Source organism: Pan troglodytes, chromosome 3 (assembly GCF_028858775.2).
Source record: "Pan troglodytes isolate AG18354 chromosome 3, NHGRI_mPanTro3-v2.0_pri, whole genome shotgun sequence".
Lineage (NCBI taxonomy): Eukaryota > Metazoa > Chordata > Mammalia > Primates > Hominidae > Pan > Pan troglodytes.
The window spans coordinates 149,808,368-149,827,529 of NC_072401.2; the positions used below are offsets into that span (position 1 = coordinate 149,808,368).

General features: G+C 37.5%; 1 protein-coding gene across 13 annotated transcripts in view; it reads left to right on the top strand.

Moving 5' to 3' along the window:
- ARHGAP10 (Rho GTPase activating protein 10) overlaps nt 1-19,162 on the top strand; it is a 340,838-nt gene that overhangs the window by 288,423 nt on the left and 33,253 nt on the right. For all 13 annotated transcript variants that reach the window (XM_063809062.1, XM_054683876.2, XM_063809064.1 and 10 more), the window contains one exon: nt 1,871-2,021. In XM_063809062.1, the coding sequence (XP_063665132.1) occupies nt 1,871-2,021 (151 nt within the window). The remainder of the gene's footprint in view (nt 1-1,870; nt 2,022-19,162) is intronic.

Genomic DNA, 19,162 nt, shown 5'->3' on the forward strand with positions numbered 1-19,162 from the left:
CATCACCAGTTGTTGGGATATAACTTTTTCATTGCTAATTTATGCTTTGGATATACTGGCTGTGTGTATGGTTTGGTTTTCTATTCTGGTGACATCCTAGAGGCATCTGCCATATTTGTAAACATCAAACATATTAGTAGGTAAGCCAGGGAGCTGTTTTAAATGTCACAGGTGCCATTTTTTTTATTTTTCCAGTGGAGTCATATTTCCTGGCTTTTCTTCTCTCCTTCACTGTTATCGGACTTCTCAATTTAACTGCTCTCCTGTTCCCACCACCCCACAACCTTCTTACATCTGAACAATGACAGATGACAGTAAATCCAGCTGTGGATAATAGTCCAGGCAGCAGAGGATTTTTTAGGCAGATAAGTAGTTTGCTATTGGCCAGAGTGGTCTATTGGAACACAGATTTTGTGGAAACATGGTGTTGGCAGGTTACCAGTTGGAGCAATAAATTAAATTTTCACTAGCACATATTTGTCTACAGTAACTTAAATCATTTTTTAAAAATTTCATTTACACATGAGGGGGCAGTATGGGACTATAAAGCAAATGCTGTCTTTGAAGTAGCTTATTTTTATTGGTATATAATAGTTTTTAGGTGCGAACTTTTTGACTGTGCAATTAAAACTCCAGCATTGTTGTTAGTTGTTCAGCGATACACATATGTAAGTGATATACCCTCACTTGTATCGAAGGTTGTGTACCACTTTTAATATAAAAAATATAAAACAGTGAGACATTCTCACAGTGCTTTTTGTTTTTAAATTATACATGTGCAGAATGTGCAGGTTCTGGGATAGATGTGCAGAACGTGCAGGTTTGTTATATAGGTATACATGTGCCATGATGGTTTGCTGCATCCATCAACCCGCCCTCTAGGATTTAAGGCCCACATACATTAGGTATTTGTGGGTTTTATATTCATGTTTTGTTTAAAGCTGGCTGGCTTTCTTCCTGTTTTCTGCTTCCACCTGAGGAACGTCAGCCCTTTGGAGATGCAGCTTCTATTAGGTTGATATCTCTAATGTATTTTACTTTATGACTTTATTGAAGAATGAAGGACCTGCAGCATTGCTGGAAGGAAGCCTCTGAACTGGGGTCTCACAGCTATGGAGGGTCTATTATCAGTCACCTCTGTGTGATATGCTTTCTTTGTGGCACAAATCGCTTTTCTCAAAAGAAGAAATTTGCTAAGCAAAGGAGCAGCACATTTTAATTAATGTTGTTATTACTGATCTGTGAATGACATTATAGATAAATCAAGGTGCTAATATTCTAGGTTTCATAAATGAAAGGGGAAATAAAAGAGGGGTTAGAGGGTATTAAATGAATTGATAAAATCTAGAAAACATTTTATGAAAAATGTAAATGGGAAGCTAGAAAGGTAATTTCATAAGCATAGGCTATTTTTAAATGTGTAAAAAGTATTTGCAGTCATATGTTTCTGTTTACGTAGTTTGGAAAAAATTGAGGCCAACGTTTTGGTGTAAATATAACCTTCCATAAAATTTAATGGAATACTTGTTTTTAATGTTTTATCCTGGCTGCTTCCTTTGGAGATGAAGGGCTGTGGTACTGTCTATATCTGCTAAAGATAGTTTTACTTGTTTAGTTTTGGAATGAATTATTTGATGTATAACAATCTGATGTTGTTTTGATTTAAATTTAATCAGAGATTTTATTTTGGAATCTTCTGTTAAAAAAATAAAAGGCTATGACCTCTTCCCTTCATTGGAAGGAATGGATTTTGGGCTCTAGCCTGTCTTGAATGAACTCCAAATCAAATGTTGTGGTGCTGGTTTACTGGAGTAACACACAGGTTTCTGTTCATGGTAAATAATTCCTGTCCTTTATGCTTTGTTGGAAGATTTTTCGGACGCCACCCGATACTACATTTCCTGAGCCCACCTGCCTGTCAGCATCACCCCCAAATGCGCCACCAAGGCAGTCGAAGAGACAAGGCCAGAGAACCAAGAGGCCCGTGGCCGTCTACAATCTTTGTCTGGAGCTGGAAGATGGTAAGATGTTAATGATATTTTTTGCTTGATAGCATGTTGAGAGTATGGCGTATCATATGTCCTCAGGGCAGGCCACAGTTTTCTGTCGTCTGTGTTTTAATTTCTTCTTCCCTTAAGATTATAATTTTGAGATTTACAGGGAGGGTGAAGCTTTTTTGTAAGGGAGAAAATGCAAGTTTCGGTTTTGTGTTTGTCTTTGTTATGCATGGTTCTTTTTTTATTTTTAAAAGACAGCTTAAATTTCTTTTTTGGGAGACTTGTGTGACCTCCTGTGAGGTTACATAACCCTGAGACAAATGGAAGGGGAACTAAAATTAAAGCAGATCTTTTGTGAGAGGAGCGGATGGAGTCTCATGTTAAATGCATCTAGATTAAAGGCACAGTTCACCATCGCACTGGGGTTTATGGCTTGTGTGCCTTACTTGCCCCATTTTTCTGACTTGTTCATCAGGCAGAATGCTTCATCTTATGGCAGGGGTGGCAAGTTGACCTGCCTACCTGGGCCAGGCTTGTGGGAACTGGGCTGCAGTGGAACTCTGGCCAGTGGAAGTTCTCATGTCCCTTCCGAGCCACCCTGTTCAGCTAATCGTTGCCACGTGGCCCTGTTGTTTCAGTGTTGCCAGATTGCCCAGTTTTTACAAAGCCTAGAAATCTGAGTTTTCAACACTGATCCATACAAAACAAGACTGGGAGCCGTGCACACGCCTCCCATTGCTGATTTGTAATCATATGGTTATTGGTGTGGAGAATAAGATGATTCTGGTATCCAAACCTGCGTTTTCAGTATGCAGCCTGAAGCTGTGACTCGTGTTGTGAGGCCTTCCTCTTATTGAGAACATTTGCTGAATTTGAAAGTAGTCTTCATTCTTCTTCTAGTCCTCTTTTTCAAAAAAGAGAATCTTTCATTTATTAGCCTTGAGCTACCCAGGTTACCTTAGTTGGGAAGTGTGAGATTAGCAGAGTGAGGAAGGGGATGAGGATGGTGACAGATACCATGCCTTCATTGTAGGCAGCTGCATGCACACACCAGGTGGTTAATATCCAGAGATCCACGCAAGCAGGTGACAACTGTCTTCAGCTTACCTGACTTAGAGGTATCTCTAGGAAGACTGGGAATGCCTCCTGTAACGACACAGGGGGGCTAAAATGTGGGATTTTTTTATATTGCTCAAGACGTAGGTACATATGATACAAATGTTAGTTTTACAGTCGGATAGTTAATTTCCAGAGGAAGGGCATGAATCATTACAATTAAGCTATAATTTCAGAACTTCCTTTTAGACACTCATTTCAACTTCTGATCCTAGCTAACTTTTTTATTCGGTCTCTTTCTTACGTTCATTCTTTCTCAGCAGAGTTGTTGATAAGGAGTAAAACTGACTGGTTTGAATTGCACCTTCTCTTACATCTCACTTGTCCTCTGATGGAAGTGTTAATAAATAGTGAAATAAGCAAATGTTGGAAAGTAGGAAAGGAAAAAGAAATCAAGAAGACACAGAATACCTCAAATGGCTCATTGGCCCTTGAGCAAAATGGAATTGACTGTATTTCATGAGGTAGATGACTAAAGAAGGACATTTTGGTCTTAGGATCACGTCTACTATTTTGATGTTCTTAGCAATGGAATCGTAATAGCCAATCAAATTTATTTAGTGGATTAACCTTTTGATCATTGGATTGCTAAGTGATTATTAATGTTAAGAAGTTTCTGTAGTGGTATTTAACACATCTCTTATGGGAACACTCAAGCTAGTGTACAATCACAGCCTACCTAACTTGTAGGTTATAAAATAATTCGTTAAAATTACTTGATTTTTAAGGGAAAGGATTGTCAGCTACTTAACTTCTTTAGTCTGGTTTTTATGTTCATTATTTGTATGATGTTTTGTTCTACATTTTGTATTTCATGAAGTATTTTATAGCTTTATATTCATCCTTGGTTGCAACTTTGGGATTTTTTTTTTTAAGTTGTCAGAATCAGGAAAACTCTGAAGTTTGGTCATAGTGATTTAATCTTATGTTAGAGGTTATATGATAAGATAAAGCAACTTAAAACTATTATTCTCCCTTGCCCTCAGTTTTTTGTAGTTAAGATTTAGTTGTGTGAAAAAATAGTTATTTCAGATAGAACAGAGTAGGGTCTATATTTTGTCATAGGCTTTTTATATTTTACATATTCTAAAAAAAAAAGTGAATACATTTATTTGAAAGGAAGCATATAGGAAAAGAATACTAAAAAAACTTTCATGTTATTGAATGTCACTTAGCATATTGAAAACTTTACTGCCAAAAGAAGATGTATTCTTGTCATTACGACTTAATTTTTTTTTAAGTAGCTTGAATCATATAATTGTCAAAACGACTTGAAGGTTTCAAAAAGTTTAATTTTTTTGTATTTTTTTCTTATTTTAGTAGTGAAGTGACTTCCCATGTTAATCTAGTTTGGGTTAAAATATGCATTATTATAGACAACTTTGGTTGATTATTTTTCCAAATGTTCTAGTTTATATGGGACAGATAGAAAATGTGTATACAAATGTGCTTCTCTCTTCCCTGCCCCTGCCCTGTGACTCATTGTAGTGTAAGTTAATTTGACTTAATTAAATACAGGATGAATAGTTTTTGCTTATAAGTTAGGTGTAGACTATCTGCCAAGATTCGAGGAACTGCATTGGATGACTGGAGATGTTCTTCAGGCCTATGATTTGGTCAGAGATTTGGTATTTGAGTGAAGTGGTTTGTGGTATGTTATTTCTTCTTCTGCACTGAGTAGAGTATGAAACTGTGTGATGTCCCAAACAGCCAGTCTTGGAACACACTCGGAATTGGTTTCAGTTCAGCATCAGGCAGATCAAAAAAGCATCAGCGAAGAGTCAGCAAGCCTGTTAGCATGTGTCACAGTAGGATGGGCCTGGATGCAGAAAACCCAGCATGAAGCCGGAGGGGAGATCCTCTGCTGGGAGACATGTTTTCTGTTATGTTCATTCAACCTCACCCCCACTCCCAATTGAGAGATGACCAGTTTAACTAAATAAACCGAGTGTCTTTACTTTAGTAAAGACTTCCATCGGCATTGGTGCATCTAGCCATACTGTGTATGCTCATTATTTTTCTTTGCAATATATGATTAAATGATATTAAATTTATTTGCAAAAGACTGTAAAATTCTAGTTACTTGCTTAAGCTTCTTTATTGATGATTAATATGAACTAAAATGGATATAGTATCTGGCTAGTTTTCTTAAATTAGAGCAGCTGTTAAATCTTTGTGAGATTCTCATCTTTTATTATTTTGTTGAAGCCATATTGCTCATTTTTCATATAACATTTAATCTCAACATCAAAGCTGAGTAGATTTGGCTAAGTCAGTTATGAAAAAGCAAAATATGAGGTAGGCTGCTAAGTGCTGAAAAGATTAGAAATCAAAGGTTTGCTTTCATTTCATTTTCAAGTTATATCCCATGTTTTTATTTCTTTAGAACTACTAGTAAGATAACTCTAAAAATGTTAAATGTATGTTATGTGTTTGTTTTTTCCTGCCCCCACTCCAAGTGCGTGTCCTTACAATCTCTTACAATAAAGAGGGGCTGTTGTGTTTATTGTAATTCCCCCAAATACAAGGAAAGTTCAGGAGGCTCTATGAGATCAAAGTGATCTTTGTTATTTTTCATTCAAGGCAGAAGAAATTTTAAGCAAAGGTCTGGGGAGTTGGGGAGAAGAGGATTACCATCTGAATCTCTTTCTTCATGCTAGCTCTAATTTTAAACAAAACTAGACATTTACAGAACTAGGTTTTATATGTATCTTCTGGTGTAATTAAGTATTCTTTGCCTGTCTTCTTTTGTAACATGATACAGCAGCTTATTTAGGCAACTTAAAAAAATATGACTTATAGTGAGTTGAAAACAAAATCATCTTGCAAGCCAATTGGCAAGATTTAATAACATTTGAGTGTTGGTCTTACTTGGGTATCGTCGGGTTGGCACTTTAACATTTGGATCACGAATGTGCTAACTGCAGCACATTTTGTTGAGCATGTGTTATTGTAGTCCTACAGCGTGGTAGATACCGTGATGAGGATACAGAGCCTTCTCAGCAAAAAAATGAAAATACTACTGTTGAGCGGGGCAGAGATGGATAAACAATGACACGTGATCATTTCCTTGTATCCTAAGTAGGAACATATCTTGATCTAGGTGAGTCTCTAAAATCAGAGTAGGACAAATATGTCATATATAGATGTCCTTTCAACCTGAGTAATATCAAATTAGAACTTTGAATAATTAGCTAAAATTTAAATGTCACACGTCAACGAGAGCAATGCTGATGATATAAATTAGCCGTCTTAGGTAGGTTGAAAGAATTTGGTTTGATTTTGAGGCATGAGCAAGAGAACAGAAAACTAGAAAGCAGGCCACTGTGCGGTCTTTTTAAATGTAGATTTTTAATTCTAAACGATGGAATGCTGTTAGCCATTTGGAAGTTTTTTTTGCCTCTACTATTTATTAGTGGTTTTTATTATACTAGATATGAAAATCAGAATTATACCGCATATCAATTGAAGAGCTTTTATATGCTCCACATCCTGCCACATACGGTTTTTCCTTTCAAGGAGCTAATTTTCTGTTCCCATTCTGTTTGTCACTGCAGTGAAATAAGAAACAACGTGGCAATAAGTGCCCAGTGCTAGCTCTGAGGAAGGGAAGTCTGTAGGGGGTGCTTTCTGGTTTCCTTGAAATGAGCTGTTTTGGCAGTTGGGTGGGAAAGGGTTTCAGATAAGGGGAGTAGCATGACTGAGGCATGGCAGGAGCAGAGAGCTGGAGCCAGGTGTGAGGGTAGGAGATTCCCTGATTAGAAGGGGACAGTGTTGACAGTTGTGAATGATGGGCGGACCTGATGTGAAAGACTTAGACCCAGGAGAGACAGCTTAAGGGACAAATGGGTGGATTGGAGCCTGGGCTGGGGAATATGTATCCTGACTGTATACTCATGGACAAATTGCTTACCCTCTCTAAATCTATTTTATTAGCTACAAAATCAGGGTAATAGTAGTATCTACCACTGAGGATGGTTGAGAAGGTTCAGTTGTTAATGTGTTTAGCCTAACGTCTGGCACATAGTAAGCACTCAAACTCTAGCTGCTGCTGTAGGGTAGTATTCTTAAAGCCAGGGAAAGGTGCTTTAGGTTTAAAATGATGAGAGGAACCACTGAATATTTTTCAGCAAGGGAGAAGAGTTGTAACATTTTGAAAATAATACTTAAGAAACTTAATCTGACTTAATCTGCCATTAGAAATCTGAAAGGCAGCTATGGTAAAAGGCTGATGAAGTAATTTAGGTTGAGGTTGAAGTGGACTTGAATTAGCACTAGAAAGCAAAAATAAAATGGATATCTGGGAGAGATGTTAAAGTAAATTGGGGACTTCTTAACTGACTAGATGGCGAGATCAAGGCAGATAAAGTGGACATTATTCGCCACAGATTAGGCTCATAGGTAAATCTATCATTGTGTTTATGTTTTTGTTTTTATCTTCAGTTTCTTCCTTGCAGCTTAAAAACAGACCATCTTTCCATCAAAAGGAAGGAAACATGCCGTTTTGTTAGTGTGTTCAATATGTATTCTCATGTGTAACTGCTTTGAAAAATAGGTTTAGTAAAAAATGGTGTAGAATGTCTTGGTATAAATAGTGAATATGGAAATAGTGTATATGGAAAGTCAGTGGAAAGAGAGAAATAGTAAATAGTTACTAAAATGTTCCATGTGCTTAGAAAAAGAACAGTCCTATAACTATGAGCAAAGTACAGCTCATTTTTCTCCAATTTTTCCTCACAGGCACATATATCCACGTTCATCCATAGGCTCATATTAAGGGATGGGAGGCCACTCACTCTAGTGAGACCCTTCATTAGAAGCCAAGGATAGCTCACATTCATGGCAGCGGTGCACTCTGTAATCTCAGTTCTCAAGAGAGCATCTATAGAATGCCTCTTTATGAAAATGTGCTTTCATAAGTGAATTGTAACTACTCTGTATTTCCCACGATGTTAGCAGGACACAAACTATGTGGAGGTGTGAGAAGGACAACTGGAAAACCATTGTTGGCATGGATTTTCATTGACATTCTGTAGCTATAGATGTTTCCTTGTAAACATGTGATCAGCTTGATGCAGATTATAATCAATCCAGGTAACTGGACCAAGCAGATTTTTGCCTTAAGATGGGCAGTCTGTCTTTTCTCCGTGCTTACCAATTCTTTTTTGGCATGGCATTTCATGGGTGGGCTCTGGATAATAACTTCCCAAGCCCGGAAGCCCCTTGCCATCTCCTCACAGCAGTGTTATGATTCCTTGACATGGAATTACTGTGTTGTGAAGTTTAATCTAAGACCAGGCTTGAATGTGTGACAGTATATGTAGACAGATTATTTCTTAACTCACTTTTACAATGATGAGATCAATGGGTTGGAAAAGGCAGCCAGAAGATTCAGGGCTATAATTGAGTTGTGGCGTGCCTAGAAATTATGTGGGATGCCTCCCCTGCGTTGGTGTCTCCCCAGAAACCTCCCGTGAGGCTCAGCATCCCCCCCCCCCCACCAACCCCAATGCTAGTGACAAAGTGAAAGGCAACTTCTTCTATTGCTTCCTATGTAATTTTAACTGTGCTTCTGTGTGGGATGAACATTTCCCCCTTTCTCTGGAGGAGGAAAAGAAAAAAGCTTATTTAATGCCTTTAAAAAAAATACATAGCTGCTTCTGTGGTGAAAATAAGTTCATGGCAGGTAACTCAGATTTATAGAAGAGAGAAAAATTCTTTAAAGCTTCTCTCCCTGTGGAGTGGGTTTTTTCTTCACTTCTAATAGCTTTTATTTTAATTTCTAGTTCTGAATTCAAGCAGCTGTCACTCTCTTTATAGCCCCCTTTGAAACTCTTGTGGCGTAGGAGGTAGCTGGGCTGTCTAAGAAACATCTTTTCAAACCAACCAAAGTATTGTTTATCCTGAATGAAATGGAATTTTAAGGCTGTCAAGAGTGACTGATTTGAAACGTTTTCTTTGATAGCCAGGAAGATGAGCAGAAATCTAGAGGGAGAAGGTATTTCTCTGTGTAACCAATTCCAAGTGACTTCTGTTGCTCTGAAAACTCTATGGCCCATGATTAAAATGACCATGATCTAAGAGTGTTGTATACAATTAATAGAACAAAGCCAACCTGTGGCCAGTTCATTTTTACTTACTGAATTCTTACCAGCTGTTGAGGAAAAAGAAATGATGCAAGACTGAGACAATACCAGAGAACACTCCTTGTATTTATCATGAGTTGTCTTCAGTTGGCTTTTCTTAGTTCTGGGTTGCATCTTTGCAGCCTGGTTCCCCTGCATGCTCATTCTACCTTCCTTTGTGCCCTCCTAGGCTGTATTAAGAAGGAGTACAGGGTCACCTTTAGATGAAAGAAAAAAAAGAAAAAAAAAAAAACATTTAAGCCTATTAAAATGGAATTTGGGGCCAGGCCTAGTGGCTCACTCCTGTAATCCCAGCATGTTGGGTGGCCGAGGTGGGAGGATCAGTTGGGCCTGGGAGGTTGAGGCTGCAGTGAGCCGTGATTACACCACTGCACTCCAGCCTGGGTGACAGATCAAGACCCCATCTCCAACAACAACAACAACAAAAAAATGAATTTTGAGACTGGCATTTTGGATCTACTAATAGTCTTTAAAATCAGCAGCACAAGTTTTTGAGCATGAAATGTGCTTATGGTAATGGTTTTTATTTTTCTCTTTAAATAAAGAGAAATAGTGATTATTTAAGTCTGTTTATTATCTTGGCTATATTTTAAAAACGTTTTCTTAAAATCTTTAGTAGTTCATGCAGGAGTATGATACAAAATTCAGAGAGTAATAACTTTGAACAGTTACATATTAGCATATTATATACCAAGTACTGTTTTTGGCAATATTTATTAAACTTAGATAATATCCAGAACAATCCTATGGGTAGTATTATTATCCCTATTTTATAGTTCAGGAAACTGAGGCATAGAGAAGGCCAATAACTCACCCACATCTGTGACAAAGCTAGGATGGAATCCAGGCAGTCTGATTCCAGGGTCTGGGTTCTTAATCACTCTACTAGGGTGCTGAAATAAGGGCAACTGTGAACTTCTCTTCCCTGGAGTCAGCAGACATTGCCATTTGTCTTGTGGTTCCTTTCAGAGATACTCTGTGCATTTCTAACAATGCTATTTATTTTTTAATTTTAAGAATGATTCTTAGTTTTTCCATTTAAAAAAAAAATGGTTAGTGTTGTAAGGGAGTCACAGCTGTGGTCTTGATCCAGGAGATAAAGGAGAAGGAAGAGCCAGAGAGGACTATGATTTTCAATGTGGGACATAAAACACTGTAACAAGCATGGGCCCTCCAGGAGAAAAGTCCAGGCCTGTTTTTTAATGAGAGAAAGGGGAGGGAAGTGACCCATTTTATTTCAGTGATATTAAGTACTGCAAAAGCATTTTATTGTAATTTATGCCACCACTTACCTAAATGAACAAACATGTGGTCATGGATTGGTTGTAGTGAGGATATCTCAGGTACCTTATGCTTTAACAGGCTGTTAGAAAGTGAACACAATTTGGAATTTGATGCTGCCCAAATATATGAGATTTTGCTGTTGCTTTTCTGTTTTCTCCTCCCACTCCTCTCCCCTTCTTTATTAAAAATAATTTTAAAAAAATAAATAATATATTCCCATATTTGAAAACTCAAAAAGTATAAAAAGATACAAAGTGGAAAGATCTATTCCATCCCATTGACTCAGTGCCTGCGTCTGCAAGCCAGATCTGTAACCATTGATGTTCATGGGTTGAACCACATAAAATTGCCATCTTTTAGGTAAAAAATTATCTAATATCGGCAATTTCACCTGTTCCCCCCCTCCCCATATTGTAGACCAAACATTGTAATCATTGAGAATTTCATGTAGTTCAACTTGTGGTTTCTGAAATCCTTCTAGAGTTGAGATGTAAATTGGATTGATGATCAGTTATTAGCAAGTCTGTACCTTGTGAAACTGCTGTAGGTATATGCCAAACATGATTGAATATCATCATTTTTATATGGTTCAACCTATAGTTTCCTGTCCTTCTAGAATTCTTTATTTTTATATATAAGTGTATTAGGGTGCTCTAAAGAGATAGAATGAATAAGATAGATGTATATATGAAGGGGAGTTTATTAAGGAGTATTGACTCACATGATCACAAGGTGAAGTCCCACAATAGGCCATCTGCAAGCTGAGGAGCAGGGAAGCTAGTCCAAGTCCCAAAACCTCAAAAGTAGGGAAGCTGACAGTGCAGCCTTCAGTCGGTGACCAAAAGCCCGAAAGCCCACTGGTGTAAGTCCAGGAGTCCAAATCTGAAGAACTTGGACTCTCATGTTCGAGGGCAGGAAACATCCAGCTTGGGAGAAAGATGACGGCTGTGGAAGACTCAGCAAGTCAAGTCCTCCACCTTCTTCTGCCTGCTTTATTCCAGCTGCTCTGGCAGCTGATTAGGTGTTAATCTCCTTTGGCAACACCCTCACCGACACACCCAGGAACAATACTTTGCATCCTTCAATCCAATCATGTTACCACTCAATATTAACCACCATGATAAGCAAATATGAATATGGATTCTTATTTATTCTCTTCTGCACTGAAGAGTCAGTTTGGTACCTTTTTTGTTTTTTTCAAATTTTATAGTATATCTTGTGTTGCTTTTTATGTCAGTACAAAGAGAGCTTTCTCCTTTCTTCACTGCTGTATAGTACTCTCTGCATTCTATTGTATGGATGTACTTATAAGAGGACCTTGTATTCTACAGCCCAGCCAAACACAGTCAGATAATGCAGACGTCTTACTCATCACACATAGGCTTCCAGCCATCCTGGGATGATAAAGATTTGTCCATAGAAATAATGTACAGTATGCTTTTGAATGAAAAAAGCAAGTTTTAAGATGGAATTTTCAAAAATATTCTCACTTTAAAAGGAAAACCTATATATTTAAATATAAGCATACAAGTAAATCTGGAAAAATAATCAGTTATAACAATGGTTATCCTTAGGTGGTAAGAGTTGGTGATTTTCTTTATACATATTTGTATTTCCTATCTTGTCTATAGTGTATTACTTGTAATACATACATATAAATACACATATACACACATACTGCATACATTTATATGTGTTTAGTTTACAAATGTTTCAGCTTAACTCTGAAGCAAGCTGTGTTTCATGCTAGTGTGTTGGGTATATGTTTAATATTTTGTAATGGAAGGATTGAGAAGCAGAGTCTAGAAAGAAAGGGAATGGAGTCCCCTTAGCATGAGCTGGCCTGGAGAGACTTCATTGGCACTAACTGAGAATGACTGTCTCTCACTGCTTAGTGTTTTCCTGTTAGACTTCCCGTGACTTTCACCTTTTGCCCAGGCTGCTTTCTCATGGTTACGTTGTCCTGGCATTTTGGGGATCCCTATTACTGGAAATACTTAGGCAGCAAAGAGTTTTATTGAATGGTTGACTTGCTTGTGGTTAAGTTTGGATTTAAATTTCTTCCCTCCTCTTGATGTTGTTTATGATCTCAGCAAATCTCTCTCTAAGCCTCACAAGTTTGGACAATAAAACTTTGACATGGTTTTTGCCTGGAACAACTGAGTTAATGGATGTAAACCAGCCAATATATGGTAAATATTGAATAGTTTTCGCTTATATTTTCTTGAGAGCCTGATATCTGAAGCAGAAGAGCTTCAGATACGCTTTCATGTTTGGTATGCTTTCAAATAAAATGTAATTTAGTCTTTTATTTCTGGTTATTTTTGTCCAACATTATACCTAAGTTTGTTGGTAACTAGCATCTCCCTCTGGCAATTACTTATTTATTTTTTTGAGACCATTTCGCTCTTGTTGCCCAGGCTAGAGTGCAATGGCGCGATCTTGGCTCACTGCAATCTCTGCCTCCCAGGTTCAAGTGATTCTCCTGCCTCAGCTCCTGAGTAGCTGGGATTACAGGCCCCTGCCACCACTCCCAGCTAATTTGTTTTTTTTGTATTTTTAGTAGAGACAGGTTTCACCCTGTTGGCCAGGCTGGTCTTGAGCTCCTGATCTCAGGTGGTCCACACACTTCGGCCTCCCAGAGTGCTGGGATTACAGGTGTGAGCCACTGCCCTGGCCTCCATCTGGCAATTAATAATGAACTTTCCTTCTTCTTAGATGAGAGGAATAGGGGAGGACAGGTGAAAAGCAAGGAGTCTGGCAGCCCTCATTGTCTCAGCTGTACTGGAGGTTGTACTCTGAGCACAGTGCTCTAAATTTCCTGAGCTGTCAAACTGGCAGCTTCCTCAAAGTTTATGGAAGACAGTTAAAGTATCTGAGTAGTTTTGGGTTCCCAAGAATAATAACACATGGCTGTTATATTTTTTGTTTATATGGGCAAAAATTTTAGTCTTTAAACAATGCCCCAGGACTGTGATTATGACATAAAAATGCTCTTTGCTTTGTAGAGTAAAACAATTTGCTTTGACTTCTATTGACATTGCAACTGAACTGGTCTTACTTGCTTTATAATTGAATTGCTGCAGATTTCCATCGACCTTTGCAAGAGGTAGAGGTGGTTCCTGGAGTTGTAACCTGATGCCTATTAGCTGTTGCTATAACTTTATAATGGGGTCTTTATTTTTTGTCATGTGATTGGTTTTAACAGCTGATTCTCTCATCAGCTTTTCCTGGCATATACTTTTGGCATATTTTAGCTGTCATAGTAGCTTTTTGGGCAAGCATTATGCTTAATTTCTTTAAATCTTTGGGCAACAGAAAATAAAATGTACTTATTAAGTTTATGGCAATTTCATTACATCTTTTCATGCCTTAATGTGACATTTTAATTTATAGTTCAGGAGTTGCCTTTTTAGTTTTAGGGGGAATGCAGAGCTGTATGTAGTTTTGTTTCTGTGCTTTTGGGATTGGGGAGTAGGAAGCTCTTTTCTTGAGAAGTCACATTTTTCTTTTTCTAGAGAGAATTTCAGATACATTATATTAGCCAAGTGAATTATTATCTAGCAACTGACTGTCATTCATCTGTACATTATTTGGCTGCATTATAGTTCCCATTTTGGCTTGCCGTGTTTCAGAGGGAAAATGAAACGGGAGGAGCGAGGTCGTTCTGCCCCTTACCCTGGATGGCATTACTTGAGCTTGCAGTGTAACTGAGAATTGGGCTAAGTGGAACTTTAGGAAGCTCTACCATGCGGCAGTTATAACCTGTATCTCAGTGCACCTGCCCGTGCTGAGAAACACAGTTAGCTTCTTTCCTTAATGGGCAGTTGGCAGGGTTAATGTCTTAATCTTTCTCCCTTTTTCCCCCTAATGTAAGACTTAAGGAAGATTTTCTGATCAAAGAATCTGGACTTTTTTCTAGCAGTAATCGTGCAATACTTACTACTCTATGGACAGTAAAGAAGAATTTCCTTTGGATGGTAGGGTAGAGTTGATTTTCTTTTTTAAAAAAGATATCTCTAGGTTCACAGTTTTTAAAAGGTTTCATTTTAATGTCAAACTTAGTATTCCGTAACCTATCTTTACTATTCTAATTTGTTTAATAAAGGAACTGCCTCTGTGTGTGTGTGTGTGTGTGTGTGTGTGTGTGTGTGTGTATACTTTTCCAGTTAAGGAAAACTAATGTATAAGATAATACGATATAATTCTGTGACCTAGGTTTTATAGAGGATGAGAATAAATACCTGGGCTGAAAAATATCTCAATTTTAATTTTTATCTTGCTTTGGACTGTTTCTTTCTGTAGATCTTATCTGTTTGGTGCCTCTGTTGATAGTGCTTCATGAAGAAAATTATCTCACTCAATTCCTTAGCCATTTCAGTTGAATTTGTGATATGATTTGGTGTGTCCCCGCCCAGATCTCATCTTGAATTGTAGTTCCTATAATCCCCACATGTCGTGGGAAGGACACAGTGGGAGATAGTTGAATCGTGGGAGCAGTTACCTCCATGTTGTTATTGTGATAGTGAGTGACTTCTCATGAGATCTGATGGTTTTATAAGGGGGCTTTCCCCTTTTGCTTGGCACTTCTCCTTCCTGCCATCATGTGTAGAAGGATGTGTTTGCCTCCCCTTCTGCCATGATTGTAAGTTTCCTGAGGCCTCCCCAGCCATACTGAACTATGAGTCAATTAAACCTCTTTCCTTTATAAATTACCCAGTCTCAGGTATGTCTTTATTAGCAGCCTAAGAATGGACGGATACAAGTTGACTAGCATACGGATAGATGGAGAGGGAGTGCCAGGTTTTCTTTGGCTTGTTAGGGGTTGATTGGGTTTTGGACCTGACTTTGACCCTTCTCAGCCATGCTGCTCGACTGCTCTGTGTACACTGGTCATTCCATGTATAGATTACAACTTCTAGGTACATGAGGTCCTGGAACACCATGACATTTTGGTCCAGCCAAGCATCTGGGTAAGCTGTGAAGAAACAAGGCTGTTCAGTTTTCTTCAAAAACCGAGGAATGAGCTACTTGGAAAAAAAAACAGTCTTAGATAATCCAGCTAGGTGAGATAGGTGGTTTTTCTGTGTTCTTTGGTCATGATCTTTTTCAGTTTCCCTCAGTCTTATGGTAACTTTGGGGATCTGGTCACCCAGTTTCTGAAAGCTAATAATTATTGGAGTACTAGTGACAAGATGCAAAATCAAAATTTTGGACAAAACTGTAATCCTGCCTTTGGGGCAGTAAGAAATCATAAGCTGTTCTGGAAGTCATGCTCCTTTCCTCAGAATTGGAAGTCTTGAATGTTCCACTGTCCATGACAAACTGCTGCCCCAGTAGTTTCAAAACAAGTGGATGTTTTGATGTACTTCTAAGTCTTGGGTAGGAAGGAAGAGGCTGTGGACAACTAGAGCATCTTTGGATGTCCTTGTTAAAACAGAATGCCATACAAGATGAGTCATTGTTCTGATCCAATATGACAGTCTGAGATGTCTCTTTTTGCAGGGAGTAAGTAGTATACTTTGACCTGTATGTACCACATTTGAGGAAACAGTATGGTGCACTCTACTCTTCCCAGGCACTAGATCATTAAAGAATAGATGTTGGCCAGGCACGGTGGCTCATACCTGTAATCCCAGCCCTTTGGGAGGCCGAGGCAGGGGCGGATCATGAGGTCAGGAGATAGAGCTCATCCTGGCCAACATGGTGAAACCCCTTCTCTACTGAAAATACAAAAATTAGCTGGGTGTGGTGGCGTGTGCCTGTAATCCCAGCTACTTGGGATGCTGAGGTACGAGAATCGCTTGAACCCGGGAGGTGGAGGTTGCAGTGAGCCAAGATCGCGCCACTGCTCTCCAGCCTGGCGACAGGGTGAGACTCCGTTTCAAAAAAAAAAAAAACGAAAAGAAAAGAATGGATGTCAGCTATATCCTTTGATCTCTGTCAATCTTAAAATTCAATTGTTGGTTCCATCTCCTATGCTGGCTGAAGCTTTTCACCAGCTCCTAGACAGATTTAACTTTATTTATATAGGTCACCTCTGGATTCATTGTTAAGAATTAGGTTTTATTTACAACATCAAGTCCAAAAGCATTTGAACTGGGGTAGGAAAATACAAATTTTGGTTTATCTTAGTTTTCACTATTCAGTGTAGCATTAGGTACTACTTTTTGACATGGTATAGCAACCCAGACTTTATTTTAGCAGAGTAGAAATTATGCTAGAATATATATGAAATGAGTTTGGCAGTTCTGTTTCTTGGTACTAGACGCCACTCTCCTTTTCATTGCCCTAAATGTCCTGGGTAACATTAGGAGGAAAGGCTGCCATGGTTAGGAGATTTTATTGTCATAGTATTTGCCATGTGGTAGAAATTAGGACATGACTATCTCATGCTTAGTTCAAAGATTATGTTTTAAACAGGCTTATACTAATTAGCCAAACAAAACTCTCATCCTACTGCAGCATTTAATAATCCCCCCCATTTCAGGTTCTTCCTGTAGATTTTCTTCTCAGAGCTGTTAGTCAGTCTGCCACTGTGACTTTTACCCAGAGGTGTTGATTCTTGAGGGTATCCTTTCTCCTCCCCTACCTCCTGAACCCTCCTCTTCCAATACAGACATTCAGCCACATTGTGGTTGCTTTAGTCCTCCTTGGGTACAGCATCATTAGAGGAGACACATCATTTGGGCAGAGAAGCCATTGAAATACTCAAAGCAAGAGATTATTGGTTTTGATTGGGTGGCCCTATTTAAAAGATAGAAAATGCAGGGTGACAGGAGGATGAATTCAGGCACAAGGGGATATAGGGGCATGAGGTGGATGTTAATTGGAGCAGTTGTGCTCACCCTCCGCTGGTGAAAGAGTTCATTTAATTTTGGTTGAAGTCACTCTAAGTACAACAGATGATGTTTAGCCTTCAGATTTATTTCTCTGTGTTTAGAGTGAGCTTTTATATGTCAGATCACATTTCTCATCAATTTTCACTGTGATTTGGAGATTTATTTTCCTCAAAGTCTTACATCAAGTAAATAATAAAAATAATAATAATCGTTTTTCACTATTATGGAGTAAGGTGTGTATTATAGTGTACAAGTAATTCCTGTTGACTAAATGTACTGAAATAAAAGACATCAAATATATTTCAATAAATTCTAGTTTCATAGTCAACTTCACATTGAATTTAATTTCAGTATTTAAACAGTCATGACTTTTCTTTACCAATATTTAGGAAAATTGTCTGATTATATATGGCATAAAATGTTTTGAACCTTTCTTGTTTCCTAACAAATATTTTAAAGCCATAAAGCTCCATTTGGCATTTTTTGGCATGTTTCACAGATTTTTATATGAAATGTTTTTTATTATCATTGAGTTCTAAATATTTTCATTATGATTTTCTTTTTAATCATGTTTAGTTTACCAGTATATGGATTATTTTGCAATATTGGTCTGAGAAGAGAATTTATATACTATTTATCCATTGGAATTTGATAAGACTTTATAGCCTTCCTACAAAAATATTCCATGTGTTCTTGAAAATAATGTGCATCCTCTAATTATTGTGAATTGTATGCGTGTGTATAAAACATATCAGCTTTGTATTGTTGATTACAGATATCTCTATTTTTCTTTTTTGTCAACTTGATAGCAGTATCTGAGAGGAGTTTTAAAAACTGCAACTACAATTGTTGATTTTTCTCTTTTTCTTTGTAGTTGTGTCTTTTTTTGCTTGAGGCTATATTAGGTGCTTATCTTCTCATTTAACTATTTCTTTATTATTATAAAATGATTCTCATGTGGTTTATTAAGATCATTACCTTTCTTTTGGTTCATATTGGGTTAATATATTCATCTTTTGATCTTTTATTTTTTAACCTTTTTGTTTTAAGCATGTGTCTTGTAGTCAACATACTATTGGGTTTAAAAAATACATTTGGAGTGTCACTGTGTTTTAATTGGTGAGTTTAGGCCATTTATATATATATATTGCAATTACTGTCATATTAGGATTTCTGTCATTTTGTTTTTCCCTTAATGAATTTTGATACAATTGCCGTTTTCTGCCTTCTCTTCAAAGAAGCAAATGTTCTTCTGCTTTTTAAAATGACAGTTTTTTTTGTTTCTGAAGTGGTGCCTTTGTTTTGAAACTTAGTGTTATTTCTCTGTTACTTTCTTAAACTATATTTCTCTCCCCACTTCCAATAAGACAAATAATTTAATGGGCTATCAACTCCCTCTGATCTACCCACCCCCACCATGTTGGTATTTTCCGGAATTTCAGTTCTGGATTATTTTGGTTATGTTCTTTTCCTTTTCTTTTGTCTTAGATTTTTTAAAAGACAACAATGGACATGATCAAGTTAGCTGAACATCTTATATTGCTTCTTTTATTTAAATACTTAAGGAATTTCTCTAAGAGTGTTATCAGTACAGTTCTTTGTGTGGCCATCCTTTGGGGATTTTTATATCTGGTAATAGTTTTATTATGCCCTCACATTTGAAGGCAGTTTGAATATATAATTCTCTGCTCAAATTTTTTTTCTTTAATACTTTAAGAATACTACTTCAATTTTTTTTTTTTTTTTTTTTTTTTTTTTTTTTGAGATAGAGTCTCAC